Here is a 22,525-nt window from a genome sequence, read left to right as displayed (position 1 = left end):
TTTATTCTTTTAATGGAACTCAAGTCTTAGTGCTTGTCTGGCTTGCTTGCTCATGGCTCTACCATGCGAACCCTGCTTCCAGCTCAGCTCTTTGCTGGTTCATTGGAAATAGAATTGCCAGGAATTTTCTACCCAGACTGAGCAGCCGTCCTCCGGGGCTCATCCTGAGTAGCTAGGATCGCAGGCAAGAGTCACCGGTGCCTGGCAGACCATCATTTTTGTAATTCCAGTGCGACTAGTTGAATAAGAAGGAACTTAACCGTTCTCTCACCAGTAAGAATGCTTCTCCCATCTGAATTGCTCCAAGACTTCAGGAAACCCAAAAGATAGGTGAGGAGTGAGCAGACTTTAGAACTGTGGAAGAGGAAACGAAGGCGGCGGCGGTGCTTTCTTGTGGGAAACTCAATTCATAGACCCTGAGAACATGAGCGTTCTGTCAACAAAAATCAAGTGAGCAAATTTTGTAATCCCCTATCTGTCCCTCTCATTTCACTTTTTGTTTCTTTTATATATACAGTTTTGTCATGAGCTCTGGTTTGATTTGGCTCACAAAGTAATTGTGTTCGGTTCACAAATTAATTGATAGTTCTCTTACTGGCTTTGTGGCTGTTTCTCTCTGTTTCTCTCTGTCTCTTCTCTGTCTGTCTCTGTCTCTGTCTTTCTGTCTCTTTCTCTCTGTCTCTCTCACTCTGTCTGTCTCTGTCTGTCTGTCTCTCTCTCGCTCCAAAGTTGGTACCTATTTCTCATTGTGACAGAAAAGGGACCCTGACTTTCCTTTTTAAAATTATTATTAATAAGTTTTTTTATTGTGAAAATACCGTGCAGAGGGGTTACAATTACATGAGCAAGGTAAACACTTTCCTTAAAGGCATTGACTAGGGTTTATGAGACACTGAGAATACGAATTTCACAGTACGCTTTATTGGAAGTACCCTTGGATGTTTTAAAGGGGCAAGTGGGGGGGGGGCAGACTCGTGGACTGCTTGATTGGCAGCTGACAGACCCTCCTCTCTGCACAGGCTGCTTTGAAAGGGGCGTTATCAACCTAGCAGCCCCTTTAGCAACCAACCAGACTGGCATCACGCGGCCTGGCTGCTCCACACCCTGACGCTGGACAACTCTTCCCAGTCCCGGTGGGGAAAGTCCAGGCCAGCTGAAGGACGCCTTCAACCATGACTACTACTACAGCCATGACTGCTGCTTCAGAAGCACAGCACAAGTCATGCCATTCCAGACGACTTCTGCCAGCCCTGGAGACTTGGCTTTGGCCATGGCCGGCTGGGTGGGCTGGACGGAGGGCCCCGCCATGCTGCAGCCATCCTTGCTCAGGGCGGGAGGCCAGCACCTCCGCAGGGACTCAGCGTCAGCACTGCGAGACGTTAGGCCTCAGTAACAACTTCTTCCCAATGGCCTTTTAATGCCTACTGCTGGTCTTCGTTGTGAGTAGGGCCGGGCGAGCTAGTAACGGAGCAAAATTGGCAGCCGAGCAAGGAGGTGGCTGAATGGTTCGAGAGAGCAGCTGGGAGCAGAGCTAGTGAGGAGCAGGGACTCCGGAAGGGAAGGGGCTTTGAGACCAAGACAAGACACTGCCAAGAGTAGACCCCACGAGCCTGACCACTGAAGAACTCCAGAGCACTGCCAAGGATAAGAGCTGAGGGTCGTCAGACCCAAAGCTCAAAGACCAGGACACTGGCTGCCGCGAACAAGGCACCTGCCACTCGAGGGAGGCCGTAAGCCTCGGAGGCAGCACTGAAGAGTCTCTGGCTGTGACAGCTTGCTACCGTTAGCTAGCCTTCCGGACTTCGTGCTGTAAACGTCTGGGTTGGAAAGCCTGCCTGTCAGCCTCTGGCATTCAAGGCTCGGGGCTTCTAACACAGAACGCTGTACCCTGCTTATTTGTTACTTCCATACAAATCCACAACCAGACCTTCAGCCAGCCAGTTGTGAGGCCATAGTTAAACGGTAGATTGTTGGCAGCAAATTGTGAGTCCACTCACCTCCTTTATCGCTAAGGGGATGCCCGAAACCTTGGTCAACACGGAAGCCTGTGGACTTTGTCCATCACAAAGATGCATATCTGTGACACAGCTGAATTTAAAAGTCAGGCATAGGAAGATATTCACAGTGGCAACTAATAAAAATAAGCTAATAACTAAAATAGAATTGTAATAATATAAGTTGCTTTTACTTTTTCACTTAAAAGAAGTACTCCATAGCTTCCTTTTGGCATGTGCAAATGACAGACTCTTGGGTGGTTCTTAAGCCAAGAAAGTGCTACTTGAACACAAGCATTGTGACACATGGCAGTCAACCTAGAGGGTTCCTTACGACCAGTTCACAAACAGTCCATGTGGCGTGGATGTGCAAGTTGAGAGGCCGATTCAGATTCTGGGCAGGAAAAAGCAGGAATGTGTGAGATTTCATCATGCCCCTTAGAATGGTGTGCAATTTAAAACATATGAGTTGTTCAACACTGGAAATTTCTATTCAATATTTTCAGACCACAGTTCACCACCAGTATCTGAAACCACAGAAGGTAAGTGTGTGGGTGTGCAGGACCCACCCTACCAAGTCATTCATTCCAATCCAGTTGCTCCCACTTCCGAGAAGAAACACTGGACTTGACTTGAAAATTTATGCAATTATGTCTAAAAAAAATAAGAAAGAACACAATGATTGGTTTACTCTAAGTGTCATTATAAACAACTAACTTTGAAAAAGAAGATACTTTAATAAAAGATACCTAAATTCCAGATGCTGGTGGCTCACACCTGTAATCCTAGCTATTTAAGAGGCTGAGATCTGAGGATTGAGGTTCAAAACCAGTCAGAAAAGGAAAGTCTCTGATACTCTTATCTCATTTAATCAATCAAGCATCAGGAATTAGAGGTATGAATCAAATGGTAGACCATGAGCCTTGAGTATAAAAGCTAAGGAACAGTGCCAGGGAGGGGGGAGGAAAGGAAGGAGGAGAGAAAGGGGAAAGAAAAGAAAAAGAAGGAAAGAAAGAAAGAAAAGGAAGGAAAGAAGGAAGGAAGGAAAGAAGGAAGGAAGGAAGGAAGGAAGCATAACACCTGATGAATAGGGATGGTCTATATTTTATAAAATAGATGATTTACAGACAAGAATCTGCCATTGCATGTGTCTGGTTTAAACAAAAGGGTTTTTTAATTAGTTATTAGAGAGAGGATTTTGTTGTTTCAGCATAGTAAAAGAATTGGCTTCCACTTCCAATGGTCTATGAAGCTTCAAAGCCAGACCCTGACTTCCCCTTCTCTGACTCTGAAGATCCCCGTGGTGTTTTCCTTCCCTGGGAGGCTGTTTCGTCTCTGTGGAAACTCTGGATCCACCATCTTGACTACATCTGCCTGTCGAACTGCAATCCTCAGGTCTCAGCCTCCTGAGCAGCTAGGATTACAGGCCTGAGCCACAGCTCCCGGCTTTCACCTTGCACCTAGAAACATTTTCTGAAACCTCATAATCCAACTGTTAGCTTCAGCCTTTGCTTCTGCAGCTCCTCCATGTCTCTTGGTCTTCATATAGTTCGAGCCTGGCTCTGGATTAGGCTTTGGCTCAAGCGACTGTCACGGCTGGCCTGATCGTCCATCCAGAGAACTAAAACCTTCCTCCAGATCATCGGCGAAGTGTTTCGGTTGCCATCAGCCACGTGCTCACCAGAGTAACACCTTTCATTTCGTTTCAGAACGTTTCCTCTGCACTCATAGCTGGGCTGACTGGCAAAAAGAGGTCTCGTTTTCCAGCCTACCTCAGCTTTCTACATCGCACTAAACTTAATCACTTATTTGTTAAATTTCAAGCGAGAGATGTGATTTTCCTTTGATTGGAACACTTAAGAGGACATTGCAGGATGACTGTGTGGCCTGATTTTGGTATGGTGACTCAATGACGGAGGAGGCCCAGACAGAGGGGGCAAGCTGGGGAATGGCTGACTGGGTAGAGGTCAGAGGGCACGAGCATCCCTCCAGCGAGTGGCAAGCTGGGGAATGGCTGACTGGTAGAGGTCAGAGGGCACACAGCATCCCTCCAGCGAGTTCTCAATCTTGCATGCATGTGGCTCCAGGCATCCCTTAACAGCAGCTGATCACTGATCACAGATCATCGGCAGTGATACAGCGATGATGAACAAGTGTTACTCTGGTGAGACTGTGATTCAAACACACAAAGTGAACACACGTTATTGGAAAAATTACCAATACTCCCAACGCCTGATGTGGGCTTACCATTAAAGTTTAATTTATGAAGAACATAGTATCTGCACAGTAAAATCCAGTGAGGCATAATAAAACAGTCTGCCTGCCATGTAAGTTAGCTAGAGATGTTAAAATCCACAGCATGATGTGCAAATACTGTCATTATAGGAAGGATTTGGGTATCCATAGGCTTCGGTATCCCTGTGGTCCTGAAACAAATGCTACATACATACCAAGAGATTGCTGTATATTTCCTAAGGCGATGGCTGCTGACTGCCCTTAGATGCAGCTTAGGGTCCATTCGTGCATGGCATGTATGATTCAAGTCCAGTAGTATTTGCTTTAAAACATTAGGGTTGCACGAAGTGGTGTCTGATGATCAAGATTTGAATCCAGCTCACGCTTCCAGGAAAGTTCATGAGACTCTCACTTCCAATTAGCCACTAAAAAACTCAACGTGGAGCTGGGGCTCAAGTAGTAGAATGCTAACCTTGATCAAAATAACTCACAGGCAATGCCCAGGTCCTGAGTTCAAGACTCAGTCCTGGCACCAAAAAAAAAATCAGTTGTTTATTTTTTAATCTATCCGAGCTAGGCAAGCTTTGAGTCATGTGATCTTATTAAATAATTGGTTATAGACACGGAAAAAATGACCATCTGAAACAAGTTTGAGTGGGGAGGGCCTCGAGGGAGGGGGGGAAATGAGTGAGAAAGGAGACAGGAGACAAATGCAGTCAGTGTCTGATAAAAGAGTGAGAAAGGCGTCTGCGAGGCGGGAACATCCGGAGGGGAGCCGGACGGGAGGAGTGACCCAGCAAGACGCACTGGACACCTGGGTGGACATCAACTTCGATGGACATACTGTACTGCAGCCCCTTGCGTAAACTTTTGAAGAAGAGAACTTCTTAAAAATGCAATTTGTTTGTAGAAAAGCAGTTACTCAATGCCAGCAACCATATGCATGCCCTTAACATTTTATCCAAAAATGTGATTCGTATCATTTATACGCCCCCACAAATGACCACTCTGGACACTTGAAATCATTTACTCAAGGCATTTTTATATAGGCTTGCAATTACAGCACAGGCATTAATAACAGAATGTATGAAAGCAAAGAACAGAAAGCCAGTGTGTGGGCCTTATAACAAAAGCTCTTCAAAAAAGTTACAGATAGGATTCCTGAACATTTGAGGAGAAACTAAAACATTATAATACCAAACGGCATGTCATTTGGTTTGCAACAAGCAGTTATTATATTAATTAAATGTCTATATCCTGTGAGCTAAGACTTACTTAATGCATTTTACATTCAAGTTGAAATAATTCAGCACCATTTTAGTTTTAAGGATAAATGAAATTCTTTGTGTTTGAAAGTGGTCCAGGACTTTGCATAGCTGGAAATGAAATATAATTTGTTGAATATATTGATGGTGTATATAAATTTAAAAAATAAAAAATACATAAAGGGGCACTTTTTATCAGTTTAAAATTCTATTAGTATCAAATAGGTTATTTTTAAAACAAAGTATTTCCTGACGACGAATTTAATGTTTTTGTGCAGTCTGCTAAAGATAAATTTTCCCTGCTAGGAAAACTTGGGAACCATGTTTCCTCTAAACCCTGAACATTGAGAATGTTTATAAATGTGAGATCATGTGAGATTTCAAAGAGAAACTTCGTACAAATAATGTGAGGTGAATCATTAGATACTGTTAATAACATTATTATATAAAAATATAAGGCTTTTCAGCCAGGCACCAGTGGCTTACGCCTGTAATCCTAGCTACTCAGGAAGCTGAGATCTAGGCTTGTGGTTCAAAGCCAGCCTAGTCAGGAAGGTCTGTGAGACTCTTATCTCCTCCAATTAACCACCAGAAAACTGGAAATGGCTCTGGGGCTCAAAATGGTAGAGTACTATTCTTCAGCAAAAGAGCTCAGGGATAGCGCCCAGGACCTGAGTTCAAGCCCCACGACTGAAAAAGAAAACAAAGAACAAACAAGAAGTTTTGGTGGTAGCTAGACTGAGTACGAGCCTTAAAGCCCCTGTATGAGCCAAACTGCAGACCGCATTAGGGCAGGCAGTAGGCTTGCTAAATGATTCCCATTTCATTCACAGCCTTCATCAATGCAAAAACAAGTCCCTTCTCAGCACTCATGGTTGTCATTTCGACTCTTCCCTTAATAAAATTATTTAGAATGTGCTAAGACTAAATTGTGTTCTTCATTGTTCAACAACCTTTACCAGTGAATCATCTGTTACAGCAATAGTGACTTCTAACACTGTGTCTCAAAACAACTGAGATCTCTTCACTACTATGAAGTATTTCGGGATGTTCTCTGAAGGCGAATAAACAGGAATATTTTGCTTCTTAATTGAAAAAAAATTCTCAAAAGAATCAAAATAGATGTTATATTTAAAAGACAGACATTTCGGGGATTTGAAACATATTTTTAATGATTAGAAATACATGTATGCATATAATGTTCAACTTGGCGTTTTTTTTGGTGCCTGTACTGGCTGGGGCTTGAACTCAGGGCCTCGTGGCAGTGTACTGGTTTTGTGTCTAAGACTGGTATTCTACCCCTTGAGCCACACCTCCATCCCTGGCATTTTACTACTTAATTGGAGATTAGAATCTCTTTGAGTTTTTCTACTTGAGCTGGCTTTGAATTGAGAGCCTCAGATCTTGGGCTCCTGAGTAGCTAGCATAACAAGTATAAGCTGCTGACGTGCGGCATAATGCTAAACTTTTAATTTATTTTTGAAAAATAAAATACGGTTATGTGAAATGAAAGAGCTTAAAATGGAAATTTTATAGACACTTTCTGTTGTTAAAAATGAGTAAGGTAAACCAAATGGAAAAGTCGGGTCGTTCTTGTTGTATGTACTGAGGTTAGAGATGTTCTTTCTTATGTCCCAATTCCTGATGTGAGAGAATGACTTACACTAATTAGGATTTCATCTGATGATAGGTGCACAGATTAAAGGCCTCACTGAAATGATTGGCAATGTGGTTTTCCATGATACCGGCTGGTTTTTAGGAGCAAATATCCCAGTGACACAATAGGGCTTAAGTCTGTAGATGCCAGTCTAGCTTAATAGTAATACTGATAGTTTTTGGTGTTTATGTTTTTAAAAGCAACTATATTCAAATATCTGTATCAGAAAAGAAGATTATAATTTCAAAGAATCTCTTTCCAATCTTAAACTAAAAAGTAATTGAGGGCAAAGAAAAGCAATCCTATAGCTCAGACATCAGACAGAACCGAAGTTCTGTCTACACTCATTGCTGAGTGTGTACCTGGGCAGGCCAGGACTGAGCTCTGCTCTGCCTGCCCCTGCTAGCTCCCCATCTCGCCTCTCAGACCCCGCTGTGAGCCCAGTGAGCACAGTATGGTATAGGTCATCGGTGTTGATGTCATCACTCTGATGTAAAAGACATCACACAGCTTACTTTCACAATTCTAGTGTATTCTTGGAATCTGAATATTGGTCAATGTAGGAAAGTTTCTGCTTAAGCACCACTAACTTAAAAAGTTTAAATCGGATTTCTTTCCACAACCTTTTGAATGTCAGAAAAATGATGGCGTCTTCAAATTCTTTTGCCACCTTGAGTTTCACAGTTTAAAATAGGATCACAGCGGACTCCTTGCGGAGCAGTCCTCAGGTCTGCAGGATTTCTTTCTTTCCCTCACTCACCAACTCCTCAAGTTCATCTGGCTTTGTGCTTTGCTATTTCACACTCAAAAACACGTACAACCAGAGTCCACAACCTGCATAACCCAGAATGGCACCCCAACATGATGGCAAACTATGTCATCTAATCTGACTGAAAAGTTTTCAGCCTTCCTTTTTCAACATCTGAAGACTGAAAATGGAGAATGGGTGAAAATCTAGTGTGTTTTTCATTATTTCTTTAAAGACTTCGACAGGTTTGAGAGACTGTATAATTGTTGTGTGAAGGAGAATTTGGTTTTGGCTTGGACTGAACTAGGCTTAAGAGCAGGCTCTCTCTGGATGTAACATGTCTGTCCTCTGGCTTTCCAGCTACACAGTTGTCCTATGTCTGTCCATCTCCAGAATGGTAATTTACAGGATCCCACTATAAATACTTCTGCACATGAAAAAGTCTACAAATGAGTAGAGAAATATCAGTAAGTATCAGATAGAAACTGGGCGGCTGGGTCCTTTGATTCAGTCCAAACCAAAAGTGAACTCAAGTCAGAATGAAACTGTGTACTGGACAGAAAGAAAGATATCTAATTTTAAAATGTAAACATAGTTTTATATAGGGATGTAACTATTTCAATACATCTATAGGCATTTCTCTGCTATATAGAAATATCTCTTCATACCAATGGTAATGTGTTTCTTCCATTCTCAGCACCAAATCTGTCCCTGTTGAAACATATTTACACAGCAGGAGCCTCACTTCTAAATTAATCTACACTACAACACACATGAACCCATGATTACACATATGAGCGCATTATTATGCTTCACGTAATGTTTCAGCACTTTAAGGACTAATCAAAATAATGTTGGCTCAATCTTTAGGATATTATTTTTTCCCTTTGGTAGTATTAGTTTCAAAAGAAGCAGAAGAAATTTAGATTTCTTTGAGAGAGTTGAGTATACACTTGCAGAATCAGAACACTGAGTTATTCACAAAGTAATGTAAATAAGTGTTTAAAACTTCTTGAATAATGCTTATTTAAATATTCAAAATCCAGTTATTTTCTTTGTCGTAAAACAGTCCAAATAAAAATTCCTTTGTTGTTTTCTGTCCTCTTTTCCAAAATAATGTAAATCCTACTGAAACTAATCTATTTTTTTCCCACTTCAGAACACAGGAACTGAATTATCCACTGGGAGTTTGGCTTGCTTTTTTTTAATACCTAGATTAAGAAAACAAAACAAAACAAGTTATTAACCTGATAATATTATAATTGGGTACAAAAAATACAATTAAAGTCTACCTTTAGAATACTGCATGTAGCAATTCCCTCCTCCTCAGCAAGAGACACACCTTGTGAAATTAGCGTTAATAGGTATCAATAGAGAGCATATGCCTGATGACTATAATCTTACTATTCATCATCAAAGAAATAGCCTCTGAAATGATCAAAAGTGAAGCAGGACGGAGGTTCCACCAATCAGCTGAGTTAATTTCCCGTAAAAGACAAGTACCATCCTATCAAGCAGTGGAGCCAGGCCTGCTGCTCTGCCTAGCTGTACTTCTTCTCCAGCACGGTTTGGATGCAGAATGACACATTAAGAGGTAGAGATCGTGTCAGAGGAAGTTCAATCAAGTACTGTTGTATTTAAATCTCGATCATATAAAGGAGTGACACAGATCAAGGTGCACTGTGCTCACAAACTGATATGTTGAACTGAATCCCCCTTTTACAACTACTTTAATAATGATCCTGAAACTCCATGTAAGGAAGACTAAAGCCCAAATCATAAACCACCCATTTCCAGACAGCAAATTCTGTGAATAGAAGAGAACTTAACCACAGAACTAAAAAGGGCTTCCGAGTCACACAACCCACGTGTATTGTTCACCATGGAGATACATGAACAGAACACACCTACTTACTGGGTGGTTTCTACACACCAATCAAATGCTCTCAAATACCTGATTGGCATGACAAAACAACCAGGGACCCAAGAGTAATGTGCCATTAGAGGTTTTTGTTAAGCCTGGAACTTATCCATAGCCATCTGTCTGACCACCTGGCTTTAAGCAAGTTACATCTTCTGTTCAAAACCTTTTCAAGATACCCCTGGCCTCCAAGACAAAGTTCAAACTCTTCAGCTTGCGCTTCGAAACTCCCTTGACCTAGTTCCCAGTGTGAGCCCAAAGGGCCTTTCCATCCTTTTTATCCAGCTCTTAGTTCCATGAAGTTTACGCTTAGCCAAAGTAGAAGACTTCCCTTGGCAAACAGGCCCTGTATTTCCTCCTGACCTGACCCTCCCCTCCCCCCTTGTGGTCCTCAGCCCTCAAGGCCAAGGAAATGGTGACCTGAATCCCAGTTGGAAGGAGAATCTCCTTCTGAGCTCCGATCCCTAAGGTGAAAGTCAAAATACAAGGGCAAGCGATTCGGAAGGCGACAGGTTTTTCTCAAGAGAGGAGCTCGGCACATTTCATGCTGCTGTACACAGCGAAAGCATAACCTTCTATTTTATTATGCATCACTCACTTAATTTTGCTTCATCCTATTTCCCTTTGGTCGATCTTCCTTTTGGGGGATGCGGGGAGGTTCTGGGGCTTGAACTCAAAACTTCATGCTTTCTCCTGTTTCTTTTTTTTTTCCACTCAAGTCTGGGGCTTTACCACTTGGGCCATACTGTCGCATCCAGCTTTTTACTGGTTAACTGGTGACAAGAATGTCATGAACTTTTCTGCCCAATCTGGCTTTAGACCGTGACCCTCAGATCTCAGCCTACTGTGTATCTAGGAATACAGCCATGAACCACCAGCATCCATCAACACTGCTTATTAAAAATTCCATCCTGACTATGCATCCCAGGCGGTGATAAGTAGGGAATTAAGGAGAATCGATTCTGCAGTCACACAATACTTCTGCTGTCCTAGACCAACTTTTATTAATTCTCAATGTACAGAATGACTCTTGCTATTTACAGCTAAGACATGCTTGACGTAAAACGATTCACCTCTCAAGATCTATTCTTCCTGGGAGGGAAGCAGTCATACTTGAGAGTCATCAAACTTTTTCTAGACCTTCTGGTCTCACTGCATTTTCATTTATCTTCGTGGAACTTTTCATCTAGCATTGTGACTACGCTGCTGTGTGGTTTCTCACTCCCTTTGCTCAGCAGTTTCTGTGTGAAGTGGGACAGGCCTGGATCTGGCCATCAGGGAATGGGACAGAGGCAAACATTAAACAGAAAAGCATGGCAGCTATTTCTTCCTTTGGATTGCTACTCTCTGATATCTGGAGTAGAACCTTAACAAGCATATTCTACAAAGTAAAAGATGAACACATAAACGGAAAATAAGTTAGTACGTTAAGGAACTATAAAAACCGAGATGAAAACACTCTTCATTTTTACATGAAATTACATTCTGATCTGGCTGCACACCATTTGAGCCTGACAGCCAGGCTTGTCTCCGGTCTGTAAACCTGCTCAGAGTGACTGCATTTGTTTAGTACTACCATCTCAGGGCTTGAGCTCCCTTGAGTGCTTTGACCATGGTTATTTATCACTGGCTCTGCTCCTCTATGCAAATGAGGGAGAGGGCCTCCTCCAAGGTCAACAAAGCCCAAGTCACAGTATGTGGCACTGTGGATGGAGCATGGGCTGGCCAGGCTTCATTTTCTCCTCATCAGGATGCAAGACTTAGGGCCAAATTTGCACCATCGGATTTAGGTGGACTTGGGAAAGTTTATCAATTACAGGCTCATGAGATGCAAACTGCTATTCCAGTTTCTGTATGAAAGGGTGTGTGTGTGTGTGTGTGTGTGTGTACCCATGCACCAATACTGGGACTTGAACTCAGTTATGTTGTCCATAACGTTTTCACTCAAATCCGGCATTCTATCACGTATGTCCAACTTTTTGCTGGTTAAATGGAGATGTCTTCAGGATCTTTCTCGCCCAGGTTGGCTTTGATTGATCCTCAGATCTTAGCCTCCTGAGTATCTTGGGTTACAGGTGTGTCACTGACACCTGCTTCAGATCTTCCTACTGACTGTAACCTTCTTTTTAATAGCTCTTAAAGCTCCGTCCGGATGACCGAGAAGCACAGTGCCTCTGACATCCATACAGAGCTGATGCGTGTCACTGTCATTCTACGGTCTTATATGAGGAAGCTATCACAGGCGTCTGGTACCAAAGCAACAGGGAATAGGCGATACTTAAATGAGTAGGGCAGAACAGATGGACAATTCCATCACAGAACCTCCTGACTGATATTTATCTGCTGCAGAAGTTTCCACATATATCCTCCTTCAGTAGGGAATTCCTTTAGTACCTGTGGTGGGGAAATGGAGTATGTAAAATCAGCCCAGGGAGAAAGGTCTAATAGCTTCAGTTGAATACTTTAACTCAGTGGTTGTCCGAATGTGCTGTGAAGAACTCTAGGAATTTCTTCAGTGATGCTTCAGGGAATGTGGGAAACCGCACTTCTAAAGCTCTCACAAGCTGATCTCTGCTAGCCACTGGAACAAGACACAGCAGCCCTCCGCACGCACCAGTGTTGGCCTTTCTCAGTACCCTGTGACCTTTGGATACATCTTATCTTGAAAACTGAGCTTTAGGATGATTACAACCTTAATTCACCCTCCTTCCAAAGCACTGGAAAAAAATAAAAGATAAACTCAAATGTTAAGGTAGAGCTTATCTACATAGGGATTTTTCTCTGTTGATTATCTGTTCTTGTAGATTCCTTCCTTAGACAGGGAGTAGACACAGCAGAGCAGAAGTAGCGGGAGAATGCAGTCAGGAACGCAATGTGTATCCTACAAAATTCTTCAAACTGTTTGTTTAACGGCATAAACTGCTTTGTTAAATGGCAACTCTTGTAAAACTATTTTAAAATAGTTTTGTATCAAAAGGGGTAGGATGGAGTCAGGGGAGAAGGGTAGATGAATGAAGAATAGAGAAGAGAAAAGCCGGGCACCAGTGGCTCACACCTGTAATCCTAGTCATTCAGGAGGCTGAGACCTGCTGTGCTGGTTCAAAGCCTCTTATCACCAATTAATCACAGAAAAAGCCAGAAGTGGCACTGTGGCTCCAGTGTAGTGCTAGCTACCAAAAGGAGCCCAGAGACCGTGTCCAGGCCCAGCGTTCAAGCCCCAGGACTGGCAAAAGAAAAAAAAAGATTCACGTTGAGTATAATGCCTGGCAATGAAGTAAGACTCTAAAGACAATGACTCACGGCGAGATGGTGCAGCCCGAGGCGTACGCATGGTGTCCTGTGTAGCGAATGTCGCAGCGGACCACGTTGTTACTGTAGTCGGATTCAGGCACCAAATAGCTGGGGTTGACACTGACCTAGACACCAACAGCCAGGCGTTAGGGACTTCATCATCACGAAATACTGCTTTTTATTTGTTTGTATTCCATCGCGCCACCCCAAGGAAACTGCTGACAAAGCACTTCACTAGACCACGCAGGAAGTTTACGTTAATCAAGTTGATTCCATCCTGGAGACATCACACAAGGAACATGAACAATTCCCCAAACGAATTCCTCCTTTCTTCTCTTTCTTCCTTCTTTTCTTTCTTGCTTGCTTGTTTCTCTCTCTCCCTCCTTCTCTCTCCTCCCTCCCTCCTCCCCGCCCTGCCTCCCTCCCTTCCCTTTTTTTTGGCTTGCGTGTACTCCAGTACTGAGGCTTAGACTCAGGGCCTAGGCTGTTGCTCCACTTTTTCACTCAAAGCCAGCACTCTACCACTTGAGCTACAGCTCTAGCTTTTTAGTGGCTAACTGAACATAAAAATCTCATGGACTTTCCTACCTACCTGGGCTAGGCTGGCTTTCAACTACAATCCTCAGATCTCAGCCTCCTGAGTCACTAGCATTACAGGCCTGAGCTATCAGCACCAGGCCCTACAGATTGTTTCTTTTTAATGAGAAATATTTCATTTATCTAATTTTCTTAGAAACTATCTGAAAGTAACGTATGCGAAATTGCTTCCAAGGCCAAAATGCTTTAAACATTTAAAATCCCAGGAGCAGGCCTGATTTACGTTTAAATAAACTACGTATTTTAAAGGTTACCTTTAGGATGTAGTTTCCGGGTTGCACGTCTGTGATATCAATCCACTGGCAATCTATGTCTGCTGCATAGGTATCATAGCAACCAGGACTCAATCCCTGAAACAGATAACACAGAGCATACATAAGTGATCGCATGGGATAGTTCTGACTATGCTAGATGATACGCTATTATTTGCTAAGTAAATTTTAAGTACCTACAAGAGTTTGAAATAAAACTATACTTCTAGTCCATCTCTCTTAAGTATACATTACTCAGCCTCACAGTTTCTCCAAGTAAAACAGATACAGGATTACAGTAAGTATAGCTTACACACACCTGAGTTCTTAAAAGTGATTAGTAACCAGTGATACATGACTAAACAGACTCCCATCAAAATTCTAGAAAGATCATGGGCTGGGAAGGTGGCTCAGTGCTTTCATGAGGCCCTGGGTTCGATTCCTCAGAACCACATAAACAGAAAACGCCGGAAGTGGCGCTGTGGCTCAAGTGGTAGAGTGCTAGCCTTGAGCTGAGCTGAGGGACAGCATTGAGGCCCAGAGTTCAAGCCCCACGACCAACCAAAAAGTAGATAAATAAAGGAATAAAGATCATTTAGTAATTAATTTAGTTCAAATGTTCTATTAGTGAAATCCTAACTCTACCCTAGTAGAAATTAACTTCTGGAAATTCTTTTTTTTTTGGTTATGCTGCTTGAATTCAGGGCCAGGATGCTTGCTGTCCCTGAGCTCTTTTTGCTCAAGGTTAGCACTCTACAACTTTGAACCACATCACCACTTCTGGTTGTCTGGTGGTTATCTGAAGATAAGAGTATGGACTTTCTGGCCCAGGCTGGCTTTGGACTCTATCCTCAGATCTCAGCCTCCCAAGTAGCTAGAATTGTGGGTGTGAGCCATCAATACCTGGCTTAAGTTATGCATTATAACAGTAGCATGTAAAAAACAAAGAATATATCAACTAGAAATTATAGGCTTCCTAAGTCTATATTGTTATTTTTTAAGTAGCTTACATTAGTTTTAGAGAGGAGGATTTCAGTACTAAGTATTGGGTACCATAGTTTATTTTAAGCTTGTTATATAGAGAAATTTAATTCTCACCACTACATGATGCAGGTGCCACCAGAGTCTCCAGCTTATACATAAGGAAATCGAGGCACACAGACGTCAAGGAACTCATTCAAGTATGTCACAATGAAACCCTCTTGCACAGCTAATGGATGACAGGAAATACTACTACTACTAACTTGTCACGAGTGTACAGCTAGTGAGTGGCTGAGCTCTCTTTTGGGTTTCTTTTTTTTTTTGTCTGTACTAGAAATCGAATTCAGGTCCTTACATTTGCTAGCCAGCCACTCTCCACGTTAGCCACATGTGCAGTCCTTTATTGTGATGGTTGTTTTTGAGATAGTCCCTGCTTCCTCTTCACGGGCCTGAAACCAGTAATCACCTGACCCAGTCAGCAAAGGATCCCAGACTCTGGGGTCACGTCCTCATCTGCCGAGGTCACTAGAGTCTGAGGTCACATCCTCATCTGCTGAGGTCGCTAGAGTCTGAGGTCACTTCCTAAGCCGCCCAGCCACGCCTCCCCTGCGCAGTGAGTGGTTCCCCTGACTCTGAAGTCACTTCCGTCACTTCCAACACTTCCACGTCGATGAGGTCCCGCCTCTCGCCTTGCCCATATCATGCCATTCACCACAGTCCCCTCCTCTTTTTCTCCTCTTCTCTCTCCGCACACCTCCACCTTGCTCTCCCTCTCATAAACTCTTTTCTGCCTGAACCATGTGGCGGTCCCCTCTTGGTGTACCTTCCACTACTTGAGCTGGTTTTCAGTTTAAAGGCTTCACAGCAAAGAGTCTATGTTCTTAGCTACCAAACTGCATCTCATGTCATAATCATTGAACTACTATCTTTAGTGAAGGAGACAGAAATATGCCCAGGCTAGCAAATGCCACACCATTCACAGGCTAAGACAGTCACTTCAATAGTAAATGAAAGTCTGGTACAGGCTGAGAAAAGAAAAGTACCAGAAAGATAAAGCCCATCCTCTCAAGACAGTTACAGCCTTGAGAATTTCCTCTATTGAAGTCTGCTAGGGTATCTTTATTTTTAAGTTGCTGTTCATAAAAAGTTTCAATTGCTATATTTTCATTCTTATAGTGGTCTAGAATAAATTTAGAAAATAATATGCTGTAATAACAACTCCACAGTCATTTAATTTCAGCACTCAATAGTATCCACTTTATCACCCAAGTACAGGCCAAGTCATCTCTATATGCTTTGGTAATGCTGGCTTGACTGTAACTGGATTTGGAAAGAATAAGACAGAATTGGGCTGTCGTGTCTTACAGACTGTGACTGCACAGATGGTCCAAACTGAAAACTACCACGGGACCACAGCCACGAGAGCGTATTCCACCGTGATTACCTGTTTCTGACCTTGGTCCATACATGCTATGGGATGAGCAGCAAATACATCATCAAGAACATTCAGTCTGATCCCAGCACAAAATTCTGATTCTTGTGGGCCATGTGTTCTTGGTAAATTTTGGTTCCTGCTATTACTTCTGCTACTACTACACTTGTGAGATTGTAAACACTGAAGCCAGGTTTAAATATGCTCCTTTCAAGTCTGTTTTTAAGTGCACAGAAATGAGCCAGTGGTTCGTGCCTATCACCACAGCTACTCAGGAGGCCGAGGAGGAAGGAACACTTGAGCTCGACCAGCCCAGGAAACATAACGAGGTCTTGTCCAAATAAGTAAATAAGAAGGAAACGGAAGAGGAGGAGAGAGGGGAAGAGAAAAAGAGAGGGGGGGTAGGGGAGAAAGAGAGGGAGGACAGGGAAGAAAGAGAAGAGAGAAAGAAGAAGGAAGGGAGGAAGGAAGGAAGGGAGAGAAGGAGGGAGGGAGGGAGGGAAGGAGGAGGGAGGGAGGAAGGAAGGGAGGGAGGAAGGAAGGAAGGAAGGAAGGAAGGAAGGAAGGAAGGAAGGAAGGAAGGAAGGAAGGAAGGAAGGACTAAGAGGAGTAATCCACTGGCAGGATTCAAATATAAGTTTTGATTATTTGAACCGGACAATAAAAAGTGGAGTCACTAATGCTATAGTGTTATAAAGCAAGCAGACATTTCACGGATTCAAAGTCAAAATATAAAAACAGAACCTTAGCTCAGACTAAGTGAGTTATTCGGTTTTAACAAAACCTGTTTACTTCATGAAATGAATGAGGTAATGTAACAATAATTTTAGCATTACAAATGGACTATATAAATTTAAAGTCTAAGAGTTACATGAGTATAAAGTTAAAGGAGACATGCCTACTTTTATGACTGAATGCATTTAATCAGTGTTCTAATAAAACTAATCTAAGTCAACATTACTGGTTATTGACACTGACCTAACTTTTTTAAAAAAAATGCTTATAATAGTTAAGCAGGACATATGCAGAGGACAATTAACAAGAAAACTAGCGTAGGTAAAGAATCAAGTCCCACCAGGAAGAGAGCAACTAGAATGCTAAAATCACATACCACCCAGATCAAATATTGCAGCCCAGAAAGAAATGTTCTGGACGTTTGTTTAAGCGTGGCGAGCAGACTGGAGGTCTGCCATCCTGTGGCTGTGGACCTCAGGGATCATGAAAGATAGGAACCCCATGTGGGCCCACGTACCATGCATGGGTGGATCGCCTCTCCTTTGACTTGAAGAGTAAGTACGGGCCCACACATGTCAGATTTAACCTTTCCTCCTCCCAACTGCTATTATGGTCTAAACTCAAGGAAAAAAAAATGGCCAGTAACATTTAGGTCACCAAGAGCTTCCTACCACAGCCTTGGAGCTGGCTTCCCGGGACGCCAGCTGTGGAACCTCGTGCCCTGGACGGTGTGCACTCACTGCTCTTGGCCAACATCTGGGTGGGAGTAAAATTACAATATCCCTCTACAAATTAGGGTTTCAAATGGAAATAAAGATATGGCTTTGAACTGACACACATTTTCCAATTATGAGACACACAAACTGCTTGGCTCAGCACTATTTTTTTAAAAACCCCATCCAGTCGACATCTGACATCAATTACACTGTAGGCTTAAATATATGTGTGTAACAAAAAAAGAAACGTGTCCTGTTCTTCTTAATCAGAGACAAGGTTCACAGTGATTTTAAGAAACCATTTCCCCTCCTATTGCTAACTCCAACTGCTATTCTGATTCAAGTATGATAGGAAGAAAATGGAATGGTTTTGCGGGTGAGAAAACCAAGGTATGATGTCAACAGTTACACACAGCCAATTAAAGAATACAGACTGAATGCAGATGTTGTGAAGTACTCAGAATTTCAGAATGGATTTCTGCTTTTCATGGGTGGAATATAGCAAGGACCACACAGCCTTCTGTGATCAGGAACTACATGCCTAGCTGAAAACACTCAATATTTTGCATCATCGAGTTGTCATTTCCCAGTTCGTTTCCATCTTGACATATTAGCTCAAAATGAGGCCATTTATTTAAAAAGAAAGGAAGACAGAAGAAAGAAAAGGAGGGAAGGAGGAAGGGAGGGAGGGGAAGAGTCGATGACCTGGTTTTCTCTCAAAGCCTATGCATTCCTGAACTACAGTACTAATTTACCTGTGTGTGTGCAGTACATGCAAACCGCCTATGGTAACCATAGTCACAGGAGGTGTCCTCAAGGCAGAAACTGGCTTTGTGGCCTTCAGCCACTCTCCTCTGTGTGTTGGCATCCAGCAGGTCGTAGTGGCTGAATTCATCCATGCTGTGATAGTGTCTAATATCCCACAGGACAAAGAGATTGGGGTGAGTTGCACATATAGAGAGCACAAGGATATTCCATTCTCGATCACCTTAAAATTGAACCCAAGACTGGGAGCTCACACCGGGCTTTTCCACTCATGGCTGATGTGGCACAACTGCAGCCACACCTCCACCTCCAGCTTTTTACTCACTAATTGTAGATAAGGAACTCATGGTTTTGTCTACACAGGCTGACTCCTGGTCTGAGCAGGAGATAAGAGCTAGGATTATAGGCATGAGGCACCAGCACCTGGCTAAATCTATCTTCTTCAAGGGAGATTCAGCTTAGATTTTTTTGACCCTAGGGATAGAAATGTTATCAAAATTGTGAGCTCTTAACTTTGCTTCTAGGCAAAAAGGATCTGCATGAGTATTTTTCTTCCCTTGGACATCCTGTTGAGCTGAATAGATGGTGCTGTGTCTGTGTGCAAGTAAAACTTGAGAGTTCTCTCCTCTGTCACTTCTCATGCTTCATTCAAACAAAAGAAGCACCTTATTCTTGAAAGGGTCAATGAGGATTTTTAAAAAAATAAGAGTTCTCACACATTTATATTTTAATGCAAATACAAGAAAGTAGCAATGATGTATACATTACTAGCATTTAAATAGCATATGATATATCTTATCTGGAAATAAGATATTTCTTAGTCAGGTGCCAGTGGCTCATACCTGACTACTCAGGAATCTGAGATCTGAGGATCACAACTTTGAAGTCAGCCTCAGAATACAAAGCCAAGAAATAATTATTTTCAATTAACTAGCAGAAAGCCAGAAATACAGGTGGTAGCGCAAGTGGTAGAGAGCATCAGCCTTGAGCAGAAAAGCCAAGCAAGAGCACAAGGCCCTGAGTTCAAGCCCTTACTGGCAACACACACACAAAGAAAGAAAGAAAGAAAGAAAGAAAGAAAGAAAAGAAAGAAAGAAAGAAAGAAAGAAAGAAAGAAAGAAAGAAAGAAAAGAAAGTGTATCTCTCTTATCTGCATGAGTGTCTCATACCCTTTTCTCCTTTCATTCAATGGAAAGTGCTAGGCTATTCTTCTCCAATGAGAAAAATGAGACAGGACAGACATTTAGGAACATTTAAGGCCATACATCAGAATTTCCAGATAATAAACACCTGGACAAGTTACAAGGCAAATAATTGCATTACTTGTGTAACTTAGACTTTAAATATTTTCAAATTGAAAATAATCACATTTAGAATAGATCAGGCAAGCACTCTAAGTTTGATATAGGCCTTTAAAAATATGGAAATGTACAAGGTCATGAAGTATACCAGATACTATTCTTTGTGAAAAATGGCACACAGTCTTTATTAAATGCTATTTAATGAAAACTGTAGATGATCTTGGCTATAGTAGATATTTTGTGAAATTCTATCTATAGTAGAATAAATTTTACTGAAGTTGATTGTTGTATCCTCTCCATAGCTTGAAAGAACTAAGTTTCTAATTCAAAAGACAATAAGGTCTCCTCTTTGTGACCTTGGTTGCTAATGTAATCTACACCATGGAGTGTATATTTCCACAGCTTAGTTGTGTGCACTGAGGATAGATAGATAGATAGATAGATAGATAGATAGATAGATAGATAGATAGATAGGGATAGCCAGGGTTGGTGGCTCACACTTGTAATTCTAACTACTTAGGAGGTTAAGATCATAACCAGATCAGGAAGAAAAAGTTTGGGGGACACCTATCTACAATTAACTAGAAAAAAAGCCAGAAGTGGAGCTGTGGCTCCAGTGGTAGAGTAGCAGCCTTGAGTGACAAAGTCAAGAGAGAGCCAAGCCCTGAATTTAAGCTCCAGTACCAAAGCAAAGAAACAAATAAAAGAAGAAATATGACATATAAAAAGACAATGGGATTCAATAGTGGATAGATTATATTAAAAACTGATTCCTTTGATTGTGTCAAATTGAATAAAGTCTACATGCTGTGAATGGTGAATTCCTCTGTTGGGGTAAGAAATAAGCCTCATTGTCAGATAATGAATCCTGCGAACTTATGAAAGATTGGCCTGTGGGCTGCTCAGGAGGCCGCGCACTTACTGGTGACAACTGTGCCATTCCCAGGAGTATCTCGGACGGCTGGGTAGGAAGTCAGATGTCCCTTGGTTTTTTACTCTTTGGGGAAATCTTAGCAGCACCCTGTGATCATAATCTCTCACATCTCCTCTGTAGGCTGAGCTAGGGGTGGGGGGAAAAGAAATATTTTTTTTTAATTTTTAAAACTCAATCATCTTTAAATGGCTGTACAAAGAGGTTTGGACTCAACCTGTCAGTCCTGTGCACCTTGCATGGTCCTCTCCTCCGTCTGTCCCAGCCCCCCTGGTCCCCTCCGGGTCCCCACAGGTGTGCACTGTATACTATGAGTATATTCACCCACCTCCCTCTCCCCTCTCATCTGCCCGCTCCCTCCTCCCTTTATCTCCTACTCCTAGCAGATAGGACCTGTTTCTGCATCCTGGTATTTTGTTGTTGTTGTTAACATGTTCATTATTCAAAGGGATTCACCTCAATCTGTCATAATTTAGTCAGTCTGGTCTTGCCTGTCAGTCTGTATGTGCACAACTTAGACCCAACTCCAGAATATCAATTAAAGACACACCTGTGAACACAACCCGTCCATGACAATGTCCCCACACCCCCTTCCCATGCCACCCAGGCTATTGCCATCCTGAGGGGCTGAGTCCTAGAAGAGCCCTGGAAAAGTCAGCACTCAGGGAACACGCCAATCAATGAGCACCGAAGCCTGTGGAACGCGAATGCAAAAACACGGTGAGATCCACACCAAAAATCTACACGCAAGCAGTAAACTGTCTCTAGAGTGAGTCCGGGTTGGACCCTGTGAATACCCGAGACAACCAATGAGCCCTAAGGGTGAAGAACTTCGATTTTAGCCAAACACTGCTTCCTCGATGGATGACCAAGATAAACTGGGAAATGCGCACGAGCAGACGCGGGTGGAGAGCTTCGCAGTTCACCATCTCCAGCTCCGAGTCCCTGCTCTGCTGACGTCGAATGGTGTGAGCAGTGCCAGGGCTCAGGATGGAGAATGGATTTCGTTTCTCTCTCGTTCCCCCTCCAGTCTGGCTGATGGCACGGGGCTCAGCGTTGAGCAGACTGGCAAGGAGCCCGGCCCTGCCTGGCGCGACCCTGAGGCCTCCGGGCTGGGACAGGGCCTGGCTCCCTTCGCTGACTGCCACCCCCCCCCGCGGGGTCCCATGGAGACGTCTCTGCCCCTTGGCGGGCCCCCGGGGCGCGGCTCGGGGGGGACCCCACTCCGAACAGCCGAGGTCTTGTCCTGGCTGAAGGAAGACAAACCAAGGCGGCCGGCCGCGGCCAGGGGCGTACGCTCGCCCCCCGCCCGCCCGCCCCGTCTGCGCGGCGGCGGCTCCGGATTCATATTCGGGGCGGGGGTAGACTCGGGCTCCGGGTCTGCGCAGGGCGGCGCCGGACCCCGAACTGCGCTGCCGTCGGAGGGGGGGGCTCTGTCTCCAGACGCGCGCGCCCTGGGGCCCGGCCCGCGTCCCGGCCCCGCCCCCCAGGAGCGGGGCGGCCCGGGACCCCCACTCCCCCCGTACCTGGCCAGGCAGTTCTCCTCGGCGGCGCAGCGCAGGTTGTACATGGCCATCTTCTGCACGTACGTCGAGGCCTGGATGTAGTAGGGGTCCGGCACCAGGTCCGGGAGACCTGAGGACGGGAAGGACCGGCGGGCTCGGGCGCCGTCCCTCCCGGCCCCGGCCCCGGCCCCGGCCCCGCG

The 22,525-nt window shown here is 43.5% G+C and overlaps 1 protein-coding gene across 2 annotated transcripts; it reads right to left on the bottom strand.

Annotated features, from left to right (window-relative positions):
* Positions 1-6,856: 6,856 nt before the first annotated feature.
* On the bottom strand, positions 6,857-22,503 carry Lox (lysyl oxidase). 2 transcript variants are annotated; one of them, XM_013015408.1, is made up of 6 exons: positions 22,347-22,503; positions 20,812-20,949; positions 18,579-18,735; positions 13,963-14,058; positions 13,121-13,236; positions 6,857-9,110 (listed from the first exon to the last, which is right to left on the bottom strand). In XM_013015408.1, exons 1-6 carry the CDS (start codon positions 22,394-22,396, stop codon positions 9,104-9,106), a joined length of 564 nt encoding a protein of 187 aa, XP_012870862.1. In that variant the 5' UTR covers positions 22,397-22,503; the 3' UTR covers positions 6,857-9,103. The 2 variants fall into 2 exon arrangements, with proteins under 2 accessions (XP_012870862.1, XP_012870863.1); XM_013015409.1 differs by lacking the exon at positions 6,857-9,110 and having other exon boundaries at positions 13,117-13,236.
* Positions 22,504-22,525: the final 22 nt, after the last annotated feature.

This window comes from Dipodomys ordii, unplaced genomic scaffold (genome assembly GCF_000151885.1).
Source record: "Dipodomys ordii isolate 6190 unplaced genomic scaffold, Dord_2.0 Scaffold27, whole genome shotgun sequence".
Taxonomy (NCBI): domain Eukaryota; kingdom Metazoa; phylum Chordata; class Mammalia; order Rodentia; family Heteromyidae; genus Dipodomys; species Dipodomys ordii.
The sequence above is the reverse complement of the archived record's forward strand: the minus strand, read 5'-3'. Positions and strand labels throughout refer to the sequence as shown.

Coding starts and splice junctions, on each gene's coding strand:
- Lox (XM_013015408.1), bottom strand. CDS start 22,396: ATGGCCATGTACAACCTGCGCTGCGCCGCCGAGGAGAACTGCCTGGCC. Junction 18,736..20,811: donor GAATGGCACAGTTGTCACCA/GTAAGTGCGCGG, acceptor GTGGGATATTAG/ACACTATCACAGCATGGATG. Junction 13,237..13,962: donor CCGGAAACTACATCCTAAAG/GTAACCTTTAAA, acceptor GTTGGTGTCTAG/GTCAGTGTCAACCCCAGCTA.